The sequence below is a fragment of the Hemicordylus capensis genome, chromosome 1 (assembly GCF_027244095.1).
Source record: "Hemicordylus capensis ecotype Gifberg chromosome 1, rHemCap1.1.pri, whole genome shotgun sequence".
Taxonomy (NCBI): domain Eukaryota; kingdom Metazoa; phylum Chordata; class Lepidosauria; order Squamata; family Cordylidae; genus Hemicordylus; species Hemicordylus capensis.
In genome coordinates this window covers 29,706,169-29,724,534 of record NC_069657.1, presented here as the reverse complement: position 1 = coordinate 29,724,534, position 18,366 = coordinate 29,706,169, and the positions used below count along the sequence as shown (strand labels likewise).

The 18,366-nt window shown below is 43.4% G+C and overlaps 2 protein-coding genes across 7 annotated transcripts in view; one reads left to right on the top strand and one right to left on the bottom strand.

Annotated features, from left to right (window-relative positions):
• The window catches only part of ATG2B (autophagy related 2B), a 111,659-nt gene extending 107,555 nt beyond the window's left edge, over positions 1 to 4,104 (bottom strand). For 2 of the 3 annotated variants that reach the window (XM_053267755.1, XM_053267748.1), the window contains exon 1: positions 3,535 to 3,840. In XM_053267755.1, the coding sequence (XP_053123730.1) occupies positions 3,535 to 3,696 (162 nt within the window). In that variant the 5' untranslated portion in view covers positions 3,697 to 3,840. Of the gene's footprint in view, positions 1 to 3,534 lie in introns of all 3 variants that reach the window. The other variant, XM_053267763.1, reaches the window with a different exon arrangement.
• A 1,230-nt stretch (positions 4,105 to 5,334) lies between these two features.
• Positions 5,335 to 12,859, top strand: GSKIP (GSK3B interacting protein). Of its 4 annotated transcripts, none has more exons than XM_053285656.1 (3): positions 5,335 to 5,707; positions 9,088 to 9,346; positions 10,637 to 12,859. In XM_053285656.1, the coding sequence occupies exons 2-3, from the start codon at positions 9,089 to 9,091 to the stop codon at positions 10,796 to 10,798; spliced, it is 420 nt and encodes a 139-aa protein (XP_053141631.1). In that variant the 5' UTR covers positions 5,335 to 5,707; position 9,088; the 3' UTR covers positions 10,799 to 12,859. The 4 variants fall into 4 exon arrangements, with proteins under 4 accessions (XP_053141631.1, XP_053141633.1, XP_053141632.1 ...); XM_053285658.1 differs by lacking the exon at positions 5,335 to 5,707 and adding an exon at positions 6,039 to 6,197; XM_053285657.1 differs by lacking the exon at positions 5,335 to 5,707 and adding an exon at positions 6,164 to 6,304.
• The last annotated feature ends 5,507 nt before the right edge of the window (positions 12,860 to 18,366 follow it).

Here is an 18,366-nt window from a genome sequence, read left to right as displayed (position 1 = left end):
CCGGGAATGCCTGAAGGTATACCACTACCACCCGCTTGAGCATTTTGAGCAAAAAGAGAGAGAACATTAGTACTGGTCACAGCTGGATGAATCACTAGGGTCCATGAAGGGTTTCTCTCCAAAGCTGAGGATAGTTTCCGACACATTTTCATTAGACATATCTAAAGAGAATTACTTGTACTACTCCGAAAACACCAGGCATGTAAAGCAGCTGGATTAAACTGAACAATGTATTTTAAACAATACTATCTTTCTTTTCTCTACATATCAGTACATAAAAATAGGCAGAGCCACTAATACATTTTGTTTTTGAGCATAGCTTGCTGAAACTAACAAAGGCCATTGGGATAATCACTAGAGAACATTTAAGTCAAAACATTCAGATTCTGCCTGTCTGCTATAAAAACTGAACAGGACCACAGGGTCATAAGAGGAGAATGTTTACATTTACAAAGTCCTTTTCATTTGAATAACTGCCCTGAGAACATTTGCAAAGAAGTCCCAATACTGAAAACACTCATCTCTGTATAAAAACTGTTTTCAGGATTCACAACCAATGCTCTCTGAACAAATGAAAAATAGAGCATTCTTTTAGGAGAAGTGTATATAATTATTTTATATATCCTGTTCTATCCTGTGGGCTCAACATAGCTTACAGCATTTTCTCCTAAAAATTAGTAGTACTGTCCCCAAGGGACTTACAATCTTTATAAAATAAAAATGGGGGAATCATATTGCTTCAGAATATCTTGGTACCGCCAAAGGAATCCGAGTCTGTTGAGGGTCCTTGAAGGAATCCAAGAAAGTAAGGCCCAAACTGCAGCTTGGCAAAACAGGCGGAGGCTTTCTTACCCTTCTCTGCTCTGCAGAATGGCTGGCCCTTTATGACATCTGAGAGGACCATATACATTAAAGGGGAAACGGAAAGATTGTGCCGTAGAGTCGGTGTCGAGACCTGGCGACCACAGAGCCAGGTGGTTTTCTTAGTAGAATACAGAAGTGGTTTACCATTGCCTTTCTTCCACACAGTGCGCAGTATGAGATGATACCTTTGCCACTGTCACTGAAGTGAACATCTGCCTCCAGCACCTCCCTATATCGCTGCTGCCTGATATAGGTGACTACAGATATATATTTACTAGGCACAGTCTGGGAAGCACACTGGTGGGGATTCGAACTAACAGCCTCTTGCTCCCTAGGCAAGTTGCTTCCCCGCTGCGCCACCGCATTAAAGAAAGCATAATACTGGTCCTCCAGATGACGACTTCTTCTTCTTCTTCAACTAAAAGATCTCAGTAAAACAGTTAAACCTCTAAACTAACAAAACACATCTTATCTTACAGACATCTGTTCAGAATTTCACATTCTTGAGCAAAGCAACTGAGCACCTGAAAAAAAGCCCAACTCCAAACTTGTCTCTTTTCTCAGAGACAAAAGTGTTCTGATATAAGTCAGGAAATTTTTGTGAAGAACTGGACTGATATCATGCCACCAACCTAGCAGGCTGAACCACATAGAGCTGAAACAGTTCACATCCTGATCCTTCTCCACACTACTGGAGACTAAGAGTCCAATCTTATTTATATTTACTCAAAAGTATGTCCTATTGCATTCTCAATGGGGCTTACACCTTAGGATTGCAGCCCAAATATAGTTCCTAGACATACCTTTTCCCCTGACACATGCCTAGAAAACTGTCAGGCAAGTGCTGAAGAATACAGACTTCCCACCACCATCTCTCACTGCTTTGACTTAGATATTAGACTTCCACAGTGCCAAACAGCTAAGAGTGTTTATGCAAGACTTCAATTAGAAGCAAATTAGAATTGTGACAATCAGTAAGTGGCAGTTAGAAACAAAGTAAGCCTGTCACTCCAATGATCCCAGTAGGCTGCCCTCTGGAAATAGTAGATTCATTCAGTAGTGGGTCAAGATACACATTCTGAAAATTCAAAATTGGTCAAATCTACAACATTTCCTTGATCAGGTTTCTCTTTGAAAGCACTGCTCGTCAGCTCAGAGAAGTAGTTGAAAATGAGTGCAATCCATTCCATAAAAACAGCCCTGCTGGATCAGGCACAAGGCCCATCTAGTCCAGCATCCTTCTTTACACAGTGGCCCACCAGATGCCTCTGAGGAGCCCACAGGCAAGGGCTTTGTGCATGCCCTCTCTCCTGCTGTTGCTCCCCTGCAACTGGTATTGAGGTATTGTGCCTCTGAGGCTGGAGGTGGCCCACAGCCATCAGACTAGTAGCCATTGATAGACCTGTCTTCCATGAATCTGTCTAAGCCCCTTTTAAAACCATCCAAGCTGGTGGCCATCACCACATCCCATGGCAAGGAATTACATAGATTAATTATGCGCTGTGTGAAACAGTACTTCCTCTTGTCAGTCCTAAATTTCTCAACGTTCAGTCTCATGTGGTGACAGGGTTGTGAGAGAGGGAGAAAAATTTCTCGCTGTCCACCCTCTCCACTCCATGCATAATTGTATACACTTCAATCATGTCTCCTCTTAGTCGCCTCTTTTCCAAGGTAAAGAGCGCCAGATGCTGTAGCTTAGCCTCATAAGGAAGGTGCTCCAGGCCCCTGATCATTTTGGTTGCCCTCTTCTGCACCTTTCCCAATTCTACAATATCCTTCTAATATTTGTTTATTCAGCATTAAATGTGTATACCGCCTTTCATTAAAAAACCTCAAGGCGGTTTACAAAATGTTTAACACAATATAAGACTATAAAACAGTCTTATATCAGCTCAGATGTAAGTCCTGCTAACTTCAATTAAGCTGCCTCCTCAAGCATTACTGTCTGAAGAATGCGGTTATCCCAGCAAGAGGGCAATCCTTCCCCTTCTAGTTATCTAAAAGGTTCTTTTTCAACCTGATCTGAATGCTATACTATAGGAAATCTACTGCCTTTTATAGGGATATTATCATGTTTATTGGAATTGATAAGCAAGACTATTTAGGCTATGATCATGAATAGATTTGCAGGTAAAGGTAAAGTGTGCCAACAAGTCAATGTTGACTCTTGGCGACCACAGAGTCCTGTGGCTGTCTTTGGTAGAATACAGGAGAGGTTTGCCATTGCCTCCTCCCACGCAGTATGAGATGATGCCTTTCCGCATCTTCCTATATCGTTGCTGCCCGATGTAGGTGTTTCCCACAGTCTGGGAAACATACCAACAGGATTCAAAGAGGCAACCTCTGGCTTGTTAGTCAAGTCATTTCCCCACTGTGCCATTAGGTGGCTAGATTTACAGGTACTTGGACATAAAGGCAGTGTCCATGACCTGCTTGTGGCTGTCACTCTTGGCCTACCTCAGATGGTTCACATTCACTGAGAGGTACTCAACTACTGTAGCAACAACAAGAACAGAGTCAGAAGAGCGGAAGTTAGGACACTTGGCTGTATATTTTTGCCAACATGAAAACAGTGCTCCTTTCAGGGCTTAGAAGATGCCATTTGGCTCATTCTATAGGCAGGGTTGGGGGACAGAATCAAGGAGGAGAAATGCTGGTCGCATCACTTACCCATTTATCCAGGGGCACCTGAGCCAAAGAGCCAGTGCCTTGGTAGAGATCTAGGGTGAGCTGCTCTAAGCTGAGCTTCTCCTGCAGGAAGTGGCCCAGGTACCTCTGCAGCAGGTACCTGCAGGCCCTCTTCTTGATGGACTCCGAGAAGGGCCAAGGCATGATGGCAAGGAGTGTGTGTGCGAGAGAGAGAGAGAGAAAGAGAGAACGAGAGCCTGGTGGAAGCCAGAAGACGCGGGACGCAGCCCAGGTGGGGGGACCGGACTCGGAGGGGGATCGGGGCCCCGAGATGGGGTTTCGCAATAAAGGCGAAGGGATGGGGCGGGGGGAGGATGGAGATGAGGAAAGAGCTACGGATCTGGTCCCCCTCGGCTGGGAAAAGAAGAGGAAAAAGTTAGGCGGGGGTCCCGGGGAAGGAGTACGGCAAGGGCTGGCTGAGGAGGCAAAGAGAGAGAAAGGCGAGAAGGCTGGTTCTCGAGGAGGGGAAGCGAGCGACCCTCCGGGGCCCGGGCCTGCCCTCCTCGGTCCGGGCCAGAAGGGACAGTCCCCTGAACTACTCAGGGCCGTCCAACAAGGCGGCAGATCCTAGACCCGTGAGGGGCCGACGAAGGGCGAGCATCGCGTCTGACCGCGCGTTTCTGCCGCTTCCCCCTTTTCCTCACACCGCAGCCGCTGGTGCCGCCATCTTCTCGGCGAGCGCCCCCCCGCTCCGAGCCACCCCACCGGCGCGGGGGGAGAGGGGCGGAGCTTGCTGGGGTGCACCGGCGACGAGGGTCACTCTGGGTCCCCCGTCTTCAGCCTCCTCTCGGTGAGCTCGCGGGGCCCCGCTGGGAGGCCGCCTTCTGCCCGCCCCTTCCGCTTGTCCCCGCCCCATCAGAGCGTAAAAGCGGAGCTGTTGTTGTGCGCGCCTTGCCCCGCCCCCTGCCGAAGCACGCTTGAACGGACGTCACGCCCACTGATTGGCATCGTCATGCTCATCGTCATCATCACTTCTGAGGGCTCCCTATAGGGGAGATGAGGCGGGGACGGCGGAAGTCACATGAGGAGCCTTTCCCTAAAAAGGAGCATAGACATAAGAAAGGGGAAAGGCGCTCCGGAATCACTTCCGGTTACTATTTGAACGCTGCATTATTAGGGCTCGGAGAAGCATACCCAGAGATAGGGAGAAGGAAGCAAGACCCTGTTGAACATAACATAAGAACAGTCCTGCTCTTAAGTTAAGTTAGCCCAAGGCCTATCTAGTCCAACATCCTGTTTCACACAGTGACCCATCAGATGTCTTTGGGGAGCCCACAAGCAGGAGTTGAGGGCATGCTCTCCTGATGTTGCTTCCTTGCAACTGGGATTCAAAGGCTGGAGGTGGCCTATAGCCATCACAAATAGTAGCCATTGATAGACTTGTCCTCCTTGAACTTGTCTAACTTGGCAAAGAGGCACCTTTTAACGTGGTGATTCTCTTTATTTAGCAGGGGGAGAGTAACTGGCCCTATCCACCCCCAGCACAGTACTTCCAGTGACTGTTGCTGGTGTGTGTTCTATGTTTCTTTTTAGAATGTGAGCCCTTTGGGGACAGGGAGCCATCTTATTTGTTTTATTTCTCTTTGTAAACCGCCCTGAGCCATTTTTGGAAGGGCGGTATAGAAATGGAATAAAGAAAATAAAGCCTCTTTTAAAGCCATCCAAACTGGTGCCCGGCACCACTTTCAAAAATTGGGAAAGTCTATGCACCGATTCAGGCAAAAAATAAATATATAAATAGGAAGTGGACTGGGGATTCGCTCCACCCACCCGCAACCCACGCGGCGCTATCCTATCGCTGTGCGCTGATCGCTCCGCCCCCGCAGGTCCATCGGGAACCGGAAGTGTCGGCGTAGTTGTTCTCCTGGTGTCTATGCGACGCTTTGGGTCTCTCCAACCGCTTTGTCCGGGGGTGGCTGGCGGCTGGCGCGTGACTGGGCGGTGGGGGAGGGAAGGGGAGGGAGAAGGAGGAGGAGAACTCAAAGCAAAGCGAGCGGTTCGTCGCTCAGCGGCTCTTCACGGCTGAGGGGAAAGACGGGCTGGTGGGGTTCCCGGTTTGCTCTCCGGCGTCGAGGAGCAAAGCGGGGGGCCTCCTTCCCTAGCCTGGGACGCATCCGAGAGGGAGTCGAAGCGAGCGGCGAAGAGATGGATTGAGGTGGGTGTACCCGGGAAGTGGAGCAGCGGCAGGTGTGTCTGCCTCGAGTTGAGGGAAGGCGGTCGCGTGAGGCGTTGTGTGTCTGTCGGAGAAGAGGCTCAGCGCAGGGTTGGGCACCCTTGGCTTTCCAGCGGTGGTTGAACTACAGCTCCCATCACCCCCAGCCACAGTGTGGCTGGGGATGATGGGAATTGTAGTTGAATAACAGTCGGCGAGCCGAGGTTGCTCCCCCTTGGGCTAAGGCAGTAGTTCCCAACCTGGTTTCCTCCAGATGGGGCTGGACTACAACTCCCAGCATCCCCAGCCACGATGGTTTGTAGCCAGGGATGATGGGAGGTGTAGTTCAGCTACATCTGGAGAGCGGCCTTGCTTTAAACTGTAGCTCTGTGTGCGTTGGACACCTTTCACAGCAGGGGGAGGTAAAGCATTGTGCGCCCCCCGATGTCTGCGCAACAATCTGCTGTTCAAGGCACAGTGGCAAGTAAGATTGGTGAGTAAGTTGGCAGCCCTAGGGCGGGGAGCAGCCCCGTCGACGTGGAATTCCCTGGGACTCGCTTCTGAGATCCATGTACAGCGTGATGGCGGCCTTCTCATAAGGTGAAGCTGGGGAAAGGAGGCAGAACGCTGGGGCTGATTTCGGGGTGCGCGTGTCTTTTGTAGGGGTAGTAGCTAGAGTGTAGTGGGTCGGCCTGTTTGGGGTAGGTTTGCCTGGCTGTGAGGGAAATACGTCGTCTCATTCGCTGTATACACTTGCTTAAATGGCCTGCAGGCTTGAAATTGCCAATAATGGTTGGGAGTTAGTCTTATCTACGATCCACTTGCAGCATCAACTGGGAAAAAGGTAGGATGCTTTGGCTGAGGAAGCAAGTGCTTGGCTTCTAGGAGTGGAGAGTGGGGGAAAGAAAATTCGTAGGAACTAGTGTGACATACAGGGATGTAAACATGGGCAGGTGGTATAGAATGTGTTTGAGCAGATGGAAGAGGGGGTGGCTTGAAGTGGGCTGATGGAGAGAGTTGTTAGATCAACTTTGTCCAAATCAATGGGCACACTAAAGCTGTTTCGTTTTGATATAAAGGAGCAATCATGTTCTGTGGAGTCGTGCCATTTCTGGTCTTCTTGGCAACCTTAGCTGAAGAGAAGAAGGAGCAATTGGAAATGAGGAAGAGCAAGGAATTTTGTGTATAAAAGTGTAAAATGGTGTTAGACAGAAATCAGTTGTAGATCATTCATGCTGAACTTGAACACAATAATGTGTTAAAGTTCAGAACTATGAAGCTGAAAACACAGCTTACAGGTTTTTTTTGTTTGCTTATGAATATAGTTTTGTCTATTCTTGTAAGCAAAACTAGAAGTTACTGATATTTCAGCAATATTTAGCCTTGGAAAGAATCTTTTTAGCTCATAATAAGAGAGACCTGCGTTTTCCTCCATCGAGTCCAACTGATTTATTTGAGACTTAAATTCCTTTTTAAATAGCAATTTTCTTGTGATTTTCCCATACTATCTGGACAATATAGTACCTTTTTACTACTGAAATTACTATCTGTGCTGATTACATTTGTACTGTGAATGGCATCCCAATGGATTAATGTAAAAAATCACTATGGTAATCTTTACCAATTGTGTTAAATGCATAATGAGCACTTGTCTTGAAAGCTCTATCTCCTAAAGAAACCTAAATGGAGCTTTGAACAAGTAGTAAGCAGTGTATGTTTGTATAAGTTAACTAATTTTAAAATGAGTTTTTAAGCTGCTTTGTATTGTATTTCTATTTTTCTTTTCATCTTTTTTGTCTTATGATTTAAGGTGTGTTATGTTCTTATTGTATGTTAATCTTTTGTTGTGAGCCTCCCACAGAAGAACTTGTTGTGGGGCGGCTAACAACGTTGGTGATGATGATTACTATAATTACTTGAAAGATTTATATCTTGCCTCTCTGCAATAAAGCCCTCAATACACAGTACTTGCATAGTGCTATTATTGATAGATTTAAAAAAAAAAAAACATTAATGGGATTTCCAGATGTAGCTGTAGTTTCTGGCTAGGATGCCTCCAGAAATACCTCCCCATATATATTTCCCTGGGTCTTGTGATCATCTGAAGAAACACTTAATTCAGGTGCCAGTGCTATTGCTAGTAACACTACTTAGTAGGAAGTAACTACTTGATACTTTGTAGGAAGAGATCCTTTTCAGTGGTGCCTTGTACTATGGAACTTCCCACCCTGTGAGATCCAACTGGCTGACAAATATGAAAATGGTGACTGGAAACTCTTTTGATTTCTGCCAAACCTTCTGTGGATTTGATGGTTGCTAACTTTGTGTGTGTGTTGCTTCTATCTTTAATTGTATTATTTGAATAAACGTCATACAAACCACACTGAAGACCTTATGGGAGAAAAGTGAGATATAATCTGCTAACTGAGCAGAAAGACACCTTTTAAAGTGGTGATTCTTAGATTTAGCAGGGGGAGAGCAACTGTCCCTATCAAACCCCAGCACAGCATCCCACCAGTGGCTGTTGCTGGTATCTGCCTTAAGTTTCTTTTTAGGTTGTGAGTCCTTTGGGGACGGGACCATCTCATTTGTGTATTATTTTTCTATGTAAACTGCTTTGAGAACTTTGGTTGAGAGCAGTATATAAATATCCGTAGTAATAGTAATGCTAGTAGTTTGGCCTTTTTAAACATGATAATCCTTATTGCTGATAAATATTATGGCAACAAAAACTTGTGTTTGATAGAATAGCAACATATCAGAATCCCACTGGCTGATGTCCAGATCAATGTTTCGTCACGTGTGACTTAAGTTTTGTGTGTACAATGGGAAAGGGGTGATTTTTGTTGATTTCCCCCCTTCTGCATTCCATATCTTCACAAGGCATAGTGGGCTGGCTGTAGTGTTCCCTGTAACAGGGATTCCCAGATGTTGTTGACTACATTTCCCAGAATCCTTGGCCAAAGGCCATTGCAGCTGGGGATTCTGGGAGCCTTAGTCAACAACATCTGGAAATCCCTGTTACAGGGAACACTGGCTGGCTATAGAAGAGGGATTGGCGAAAATCACTCTCACACTCTAGCACAATATTAATCTAGATGTCACTATTGTGTTTTGCTGTATGGTAGAAACATTTGAATCAATCTTTCTTACTGCAAAACTCTTCACTTATAGAAAAAGTGTATTGTAATTCTCTGTGAATTAACTTGGTACAAGATAAATGAATTTGTGCTTGAACTTTTATTTCCAACCATTTATGGTCAAAACACATTTTCACTTTGTGGATAATTGTGAAATGTTTGTATTGCTCTGCATAGTTGTAAATATATGTATTTAGAGTAAAATATTGTGTGTCTTAAAAACTGTGCTGATTTTATGTGCAGAATGGAGACTGATTGCAATCCCATGGACCTGTCCAACAACACAGGGGTGGAAGATATTTCTGAACTCAAGGATTTTGAAGGAACTGAAGTGAAGGACATGAGAGTAGAAGCAGAAGCTGTTGTAAATGATGTTTTGTTTGCTGTAAGCAACATGTTTGTCTCAAAAAGCCTTTCATGTGCAGAAGATGTGGCATACATCAATGTGGAAACCAGGGAAAGGAACAGATATTGCCTAGAGCTCACAGAAGCAGGACTTAGGGTAATGGTTCTTTTTGTGAAGTTTCTTTCTAAAGAAAATGTTCGCTGTTGGGTATTGGGTAACCTAAATTGTTATGCAAGCAACCCATTTTAAATATGTTTGTTTCAAGGAAAATCTGTTACTATTTTTAATTACCAAAAAAAGGTATTGGAATTTATTAGAGCAGATGGAATAACTAGTTTTAATATAGCCTTCTTCTGTAATAGAAGCCAATTTTCTCTCTGACAAGGGTCCTATATTTTTAATGACTGCCTGGCAGACAGAAATGTGTCCAATAGGATAGAGGTTCTCAAACTTTTTGAACTGATCCCCTAAAATTATTTGTGTGTGGTTATGTTGCCTTGCCCCAAGTAAAGCTATCGGTTTGATTTCGGTAAAAATAAAGAAATAACATTTAGCTTGTAGATGAGAAGATTGAGCTTGCTTGCTCGCTCCTGTTTAGGGTATTTTGTTTTTTTTAACTGGATTTTGAGGCTACAATCTAATTTTGTGCTCCCAGTTTATTTTTTATCAGTATTTGCTCTTTATAGTGACAACTGCTGAGAAATTATTCACTTAAGTAGAATGTTGTGAGGGGAATTAGTATGTTCATGGCTTTTTTACTCTTAGTTTTTAGTTTGAACTCACAATTCAGGAAGAGACATCAATCAATATTTTTTTCGGTCTTAGGCCAGCATAAGAGCAATTTAAAAGAGAGAGAAAAGGACATGATACAAGCAGGGAGCAGGAGATACAATATGAAATATAAAACTGTGGTTATGGAACTATAAAAGTGTAGGTTTAGTAGTAAGGTGAAGTTAAATTTAGGAATTTAAATATACAATGTATAAATTGCTAAGGCAATCTACAGCCTAGTAAGCAGTAGGCCTGGAGGGGAGAAAGAGACATGATTTGGGGCTTATAGCACTGCCAAGGAAATGCTCCAACATCTCCAAAGTGCAGGGACGTAGATGGGGAAACAGGAACATCCCCATCTACATCCCTGCACTTTGGAGATGTTGGAGCATTTCCAAGGAAAGTGCCACTGTTGTACCTGCCCTCAGCTCTGTGTGCAGCAGAGGACCTGGGTGGTTATAGGCACCTGTTGCCCCTGACTGTGGTTCAGTTTTTATACAATTGTAAATGTATTTTGAGTTCCTTTAAGGCCCATGGAAAGATAGCTCATTAGAACTGTGCTTGGAGTGTTCATCTCACACTCTCTCTCCAAGTATGTAACAGGGCATCTCCATGTATCTAACAGGGCACTGTAACCCTTCTCATTTCTGAAATACCTTGTGCTCTTTCCTGCAGGTGGTCGGTTATGCTTTTGACCAAGTGGATGATGGTGTACAAAATCCCTACCATGAGACTGTCTATTCCTTATTGGACTCGGTTAGCCCAGCATATCGAGAAGCTTTTGGAAATGCTCTGCTACAAAGATTAGAAGCTTTGAAAAGGGATGGGGAGTCATGATTGAATCTACAACTAAAAATAGGCTTCAGCAAAAGGTTGCTGCTGGTCAGAGTTCTGGACTCTGTCCTGGTGGCAAAGGGAGTAATTTTCTGAACTTGCATTCTTTGCTTTCAAAATTCCTTCCTTCAAAACTTGCAGTTACACCAACTTGTGAGCTATATAGATACTTTTCTGAGTAAAATAACCAATTGGTTTTAGATAACTTAGTGAAATACGGTTCTTGATCTTCGTTAAGCTTCCTTCAATACATATTTGACTGAAAATTCTGTAGTTTTGTCTGCTGTAAAGTGATATTAACCCAGTGCTTAATTTAGCAATCTACAATTGCTTAACTTTAGCAATACTATAATTGGTATTAAATTCTAACAACTGTTCAGAAATTACACATTGACTGACCTCCAGACTAATTCTTGACTGATACACCACAGTTTCTGTTGTGGGTGCGTGCACAATTCTTGATGATCTGTCTTTCCTTCTGCTGTCACTTGTGTTTTCCAAAATTGTCCCAAGGGATTAGGGAGCCTTTGGGAAGATAATTTCAGGAGGCATAGATAGATGTAGAAGGAAAGGGAGAGAAATGAAAATTGCCCCTCGTAGTGGAAAAATCTGGAGCATTGGCAGAGGGTTACTCTGAATGTTAGCCACAAATGAATTTTACTATGTGGGTCAAAACCAAATATTGGAGTTTTTACCATAGCCAAGCTTAACAAAATAGGTTTTATTTCATTAAATAAATTTGTTCAGTTCAGTTTCTTGTGTGGGGATCTAGAAAGTTTCTAGTTCATTCACTAGAAAAGTATCATGAGATTACATATTAAATAAAATAGCTTGCTTAAGATACAATCCACAAATCTGCCATGCCCAGTACATGTCGGTGACTGAACAGGAAGGTTCAGCATTTGGTTTGCCCTGTGGATAGCAGCTTCACATACTAAACAAAAGATGAACTGTTGGCATAATGAATGTATTCATCAGCTGAAATGCAAATTAGATAAGCACAGAGATGAGGAAGCAAAAGGCTATATTCTTCATAAAGACCCATCCTGCATTGCGTTTACTAAAATAGTGTTAATTTGTGTAAAAAGACTATATACTATTGCTTTGGAAATTTACATGATGTATAGTATATGTAAAAGTATTTTTGATTCCTTATTTGCTATACTGCAGTTCTCAAGTATTTCTGTAATGCCTCCTTATTCCTCCAAACACTTTAGTAACCATGTTGTGCCCTCTTCTAATCAGTATACAACATATTAGTGCATTGTATTGGTTCAAAACCAAAGGCTGAAATTGTTGGTTTGAATTGGGAGAAAAATAGGTGTCTTAAGAATCAACTTTGTTATCTTCTAGTGCTGATGTAATATTTTAATCTATTCAAAGCTATAGATGAACTGTAGAAGTATGTAATGATAGACTTTGCTAGATACTTATATTAACATCTAATTTTTTGAGTAAGTGAACTTCTACAATCTCTAGATCAGGCATCTCCAAACTGCAGCCCTCCAGATGTTGCTGAACTACAACTCCCAGCATCCCTAGACACAATTTTGTGTGGCTGGGTATGCTGGAAGTTGTAGTTCAGCAACATCTGGAGGGCCACAGTTTGGGGATGCCTGCTCTAGATCCTTGATGGGTGTAAATATACATGTTGCACTCTACTTAAGTGATGCTGTCTTACCTTAGCCAAGAATCTGGCCCAATAATTGAGGGACTGCTTAGCTTGGCTGAAACATTTATTACAGCTTTGTGTTAGTTCAACTTATAGTTATGACATAACTAGTACAACCTTCAGTTTTGAAATAATCAATGTTCTCTTAACCTTTTAAAAAGCCAACATATCTTGCTTTCCCCTTCAATCCCTATGTTTAGAGTATTTTGTGTTAAAATGTATATTTTATGTTCTAAGAAAATTGAGTAGATGCTCTCCTGCATTCCAGATATGTGGCATGTGCATTAGACCTCCATGAGGAAAATGTACTTTGCCCAGTCTTCTCAGTACTATCTTCTGAATAATGCACCCAAGTTTAGAGACTATACATTTAAATAAAAGAACAAACTATCTACATGTGTTTACTTTTCTTTTTTAAAATGAGCTCTTAATACAGACACAAATGGGGTCTTAATTGCCGCACTAAACTCTCAAGTTCTGCCACCTGAAAACCAATACTGGAGTAATTGTTGTAGCCCTAGATCATTAAGTACTTCCTAATTGTCTGAGCCTAGCTCCATGTGGATTTTAAAAGTGTCTACTGAACACTGGGTTTGCGGTGCTAAAGTACTTATCTGTGAGGGAAGGCATCAAAGCCTCCAGGAGCTGGAGCGGGCAGGCTGGTGATAGTTAACTTTGGTTAATATAATTTTTTAAAGGATATCTTTTTCCATGGAGAGTAACGCAAACTCCTTCAGAGTCAACTCACTAGGGCCAGGATGGTGTATGAGTCAAGTACTGGAATTTACTCAGAGAAAAGAGTTTAAATTCCATCTCAAATGGGATTAAGGGGTGGAGACCAGTGTTCTCTTGAAGGCGTGCACATGTACGTGTGTTCACAAGGGTTTTTTTTCATGTCTACTCAGTTAATTTTAGATCCCACTCAGGTTGAATCAGGAAGGTCCCACTCTGAATGCACGTGTACATGCAACTGCCTTGATACTGCCACCTTCAACAAAATTCATTCCACACAAATGAAAAAAATTTGAATCCTGGAGGAGACCTCAAAAGCACAAAGTCGACCACTTATTGCTCACTGCCTCTCAAATACTCAAATACTAAAACTTTTCTTCAGAGGTGGCTCTGAATTTCTGATTCTTTCAAAGAAAGACCAAAATTTCTCCACATGACAACAAAAAGTTAATGTTTGAAACACAGCCATACACTTTTTGAGGCTCCCCCACTTTTGCTTCATTTTTTGCCTTTGCTTTTCCCCCCTCTATCAAACTCCTGCTCAGCCATTAACCTGACTGAAGTCAGTAATTCCAAGCTAACCTATCTCACAGGGAGTTTGTGATTCTGAGTATATTGGCCAAGCAAGAATCTTGCCAATCACTACTGAATCTTTCTGAAGATAAAGTAGGGACGCTCTGCTCTTGGGGATGATCTGTCTTTGCTAGCAGTGGGCAATTGTTTGTAGCAGCGATACAGGAAGATGCTGAAAGGCATCATCTCATACTCTGTGGAAAATGGCAATGTTAAAACATTCCTGTATTCTACCAAAGACAACCACAGGGCTCTCGGGTTGCCAGGAGTCGACACCAACTCAACAGCACACTTAAAACCAATAATACCTTGTGAAAGCCATGAGAGATTCAGATAATGATTTAGAATACTTATATGCCACTTTTTCAACACTTTAAGTGGTTTACACAGCAGAAAAGAGGAGAAGGTTCCAAACTTTGCTGTTGAAAAGGCGGCTCAGTCTATAAAATAAAGCAAGGGAAACAGCAACAACAGCCACTGGAAGGGATGCTAATAAGGACAGTAGCTGACACTTGCTAAATAAATAGGAGAGAGGCCACTTTATACAGGTGCTGCTTTGTCAAGTTAGCAAGGGATATCTGACTGAAGTTCCAACTGCAACTATCCTGGCAAGATTACCAAGTGGCTATTTGATCTTGGTTTAATATATGTATAATTTACCCTTGCTTTAAGCATTGTATTGCCTCTGGCCTAGTTTAAGAGCAGAGTTTGAGCAGAGTCAATTACCTGCTGGTCAGAGCAAGAGGAAGCAACAAGCTTGTATTTCTCTCCTAAAGAAGATCTCAAGGAAGGGAACACAGCAAAGGAATGAAAAATAAACAAATCACCAAGAAAACAAGGGGAAGGAGTAACTGAGTTTGGTAGGGCTGGTGATTTTCTAGGGTTTGATTTCTGGCTGGGTGGAAGTGTTGGTGTCTTTGACAGAAGAGTAACTTGCGTGGGGGATTGACTCCAGGTGAGTGCCTCAGCTTGTGGGAGGGGTCACATTCCTGAGCAGAGTCAGTTTGTTTGCTGGTCTTGAATACAAAGGTGAAGGACAGAGAGCTTAGCCAACAGGGATAGCAAATGGCATTGGAGTTTTGCGTCAGTTTAGCAGGAAGTGTGCAGGGGAGCCTGAAATGAGTCCCCTTGATCACAAGGAGCCCAGTGGGAAGAGAAGGTGCGAAGGTTGCGGACATCACACAGCATTTAGATAGGCTGTTAGACTGCACTGGGGAGGATACAGCTATAGTGGTGCATGTTGGCACCAACGATGTAGGGAAAAGTAGTCAGGAGTTGCTGAAAGCCAAATTTAGGCTAATAGGTAGCATATTGAAATCCAGGACCCCCAAGGTAGCATTCTCAGAAATGCTACCTGTTCCACGCACAGGTACAGTGAGACAGGCAGAGCTGAGGGGTCTCAATGTGTGGATGAGAAATTGGTGCCGGGAGAAGGGATTTATATTTTTGAGGCACTGGGATACATTTTTGGGCAAGCAAAGCCTGTACAAAAGGTATGGGCTGCACTTGAACCAAGAAAAAACCAGAATGCTGATGCTTAACATTAAAAAGGTCACAGAGCAGCTTTTAAAATGATGCCTGGGGAATAGCCGACAGGAACTGGGCAGTATTCAGTTCAGCAAATGCCATCCCTTAAGGTGTGAGGGTGTACAAGATTCAGATCAAACAGAAGAGGATAGAGCAGAACCACATAAAGAGCAGACAGCAGGCTGTGCTAGCTGGTCAAAGAGATCAAAGAGCCAAAAGATAGATGGCATGCACCAGGTAAGAGAGATGGCATCTACGTGCTTATGCCAATGCCAGAAGCCTCCGAGCCAAGATGGGCGAGCTGGAGTGCTTGGTTGCTAACACAGAAATAGATATACTGGGCATAACAGAAACATGGTGGAACAGTGAGAACTAGTGGGACACTGTTATCTCTGGATATAAACTCTGTAGAAAGGACAGAAAGGGGTGCCTTGGAGGTGGAGTAGCACTGTATGTTAAAGAAGGGATAGAATCTAACAAGATAGAAAACCTAGGAGGACTGGAGTCCTCCACAATTAGCAACCAAGCACTCCAGCTCGCCAATCTTGGCTCGGAGGCTTCTGGCATTGGCATAAGCACAAACAATTGCCCACTGCTAGCAAAGTCAGATCATCCTCAAGAGCAAAGCCTCCCTACTTTATCTTCAGAAAGATTCAGTAGTGATTGACAAGGTTCTTGCTTGGCCTGTTTATCACATTTGTATCCCATCCTTCCTCCAAGGACTTAAAGTGACACCCTGCAGCCCCTCGAGCCACCTCCACCCGGTTCCGTGCATATCCCTAGCGGATCACCTTTATCCACAGGCCTGTTGACACTCTCAAAAGAACTCCAAAAGGTTAATGAGGCAAGACTGTCCCTTGCAGAAGCCCTGCTGTTTCTCCTTCAACAAGGCCTGTACTTCTATATGCTTAACAATTTTGTGCTTAAGTATGTTTTCCATCAATTTACCCAGAACTGAAGTTAAGCTGACTGGCCTGTAATTTCCCGGATACCCCTGGTTCCCTTCTTGAAAAGTGGAGTTACATTGGCTACTTTCCAGTCCTTTGGTACAGGGCCTGAGTGTAGGGACAAGTTATATATTTATGCTAGGAGATCGGCAATTTCACATTTGAGTTCCTTCAGAACTCTTGGATGGATGCCATCTGGCCCTGGCGATTGGTTAATTTTTCAAGACAGTTTAGAACATCTTCTCTTTTCATCTCAAATTGGCCCAGTTCTTCAGTATTCTCTGCCATGATGTACTCTGTACAATTCTGGTCACCACATCTAAAAAAGGACATTGTAGAAGTGGAAAAGGTATAGAAGAGGGCAACAGATGGTCAGGGGCCTAGAGCACCTTCCTTATGAGGCAAGGCTACAACACCTGGGGCTTTTAGTTTAGAAAAAAGGACGACTGCGGGGAGACATGATAGAGGTCTATACAATCATGCATGGTGTGGAGAAAGTGGATAGAGAGAAATTTCTCTCACACACACATTACACTAGAACCAGGGGTCATCCCAAGAAATGGATTGCCAAGAAATTCATTTATTTTATTAACATATTTTTATATTGGCCCAAACTTGCATCTCTGGGTGGTTTACAACAAAATAAAAATAGAAAGTAAAACATTAAAACAAAACTGAAAAGTTTAAATAATTACAACAATTTAACATTTTTACAAGAATATTTTAAAACAACATTAAAACCATTAAAACAATATTAATTAAAAGCCTAGGTGAACAGATGTGTCTTTAAAGACTTTCTAAAAGCTGTCAGAGATGGGGAGGCTCTTATTTCACTAGGGAGCGCATTCCAAAGCCTCGGGGCAGCAGCGGAGAAGGCTCATCTCTGAGTAGCCGATGGCAAATGCAGACAGACCTCTCCAGCTGATCTCAGTGAGCAATGGGGTTCATGACGAAGAAGGCGTTCTCTTAAATACTCAGGGCCAAGCCATTTGGGGCTTTATAGGTTATAACCAACACCTTGTATTTTGCCCGGAAATGTATCGGCAGCCAGTGTAGCTCCTTCAATACAGAAGTTATATGGTCTCTCCAAGATGACCCAGAGACCAACCTGGCTGCCGCATTCTGGACCAACTGTAGTTTCTGGACTACATACAAGTGCAGCCCCACATAGAGTGCATTGATTGCAGCAATGCAGTCTGGAGGTTACAAGCAGATGTATCACTGTTTTGCAGTCGTTCATCTCAAGAAATGGACGCAGCTGGCGTATCAGCCGAAGCTGATAGAAGGTATTTCTGGCCATCACCTCAACCTGGGATACCAAGGAGAGGCTTGGATCCAGAAGCACACCTAGACTGCGAGTACTTTTTCACACAACGCATAATCAACTCGTGGAATTCTCTGCCACAAGATGTGGTGACAGCCAGCAACCTGGATGGCTTTAAGAGGGGTTTGGATAACTTCATGGAGGAGAGGTCTATCAACAGCTACTAATCAGAGGGTTATAGGCCAACTCCAGCTGCAGAGGCAGGGTGTCTCTGAATACCAGTAACTGCAGGAGAGAGGGCATGTCTCAACTCCTGCCTGTAGGCTCCCAGTAGCATCTGGTTGGCCACTGTGTGAAAAAGGATGCTGGACTAGATGGGCCTCCTTGGGCCTGATCCAGCAGGGCTGTTCTTATGTTCTTAAGAGAACATTTATACTAATATAAACTGCATTTATACCCATGTCAAATGTTAAGAGTTTATTCAGGTTCTTTCTTGGGAATTCTTGGATGTGAGCATTGGAACTTAATTCCATCTGCTGTGCATATTATTAGTCTTCTATTTCATATAATATTTTAGCTAATGTGCTAATTCTCTGAATGAGTGAGTGTCCGTCCTACTGTGTTTAATGGGGCTTACTCCCAGGTAGAGATGCACAGAATTGTATCCTTAGTTTAATTTGTCTCAAAACCAAAACACCGAATTACATAAGCCCATCTGCACAAACACTGGGCCACAGTAAGTGCTGTTCACATTATTATTCTAACCAGGTATGACTGCCAAGATGCAAGAAATGAACAACCTCGCATATAATATATTTCCATTGGCAATTAGCATTGTGAAATGGTCAGTTCACAT

What these genes read in the sequence shown, in the direction of transcription:
- GSKIP (XM_053285655.1), top strand. Translation starts at nt 9,080, where the DNA reads ATGTGCAGAATGGAGACTGATTGCAATCCCATGGACCTGTCCAACAAC. An exon ending in TCACAGAAGCAGGACTTAGG is followed by an intron (nt 9,347 to 10,636) that starts GTAATGGTTCTT and finishes TCTTTCCTGCAG; the next exon opens with GTGGTCGGTTATGCTTTTGA.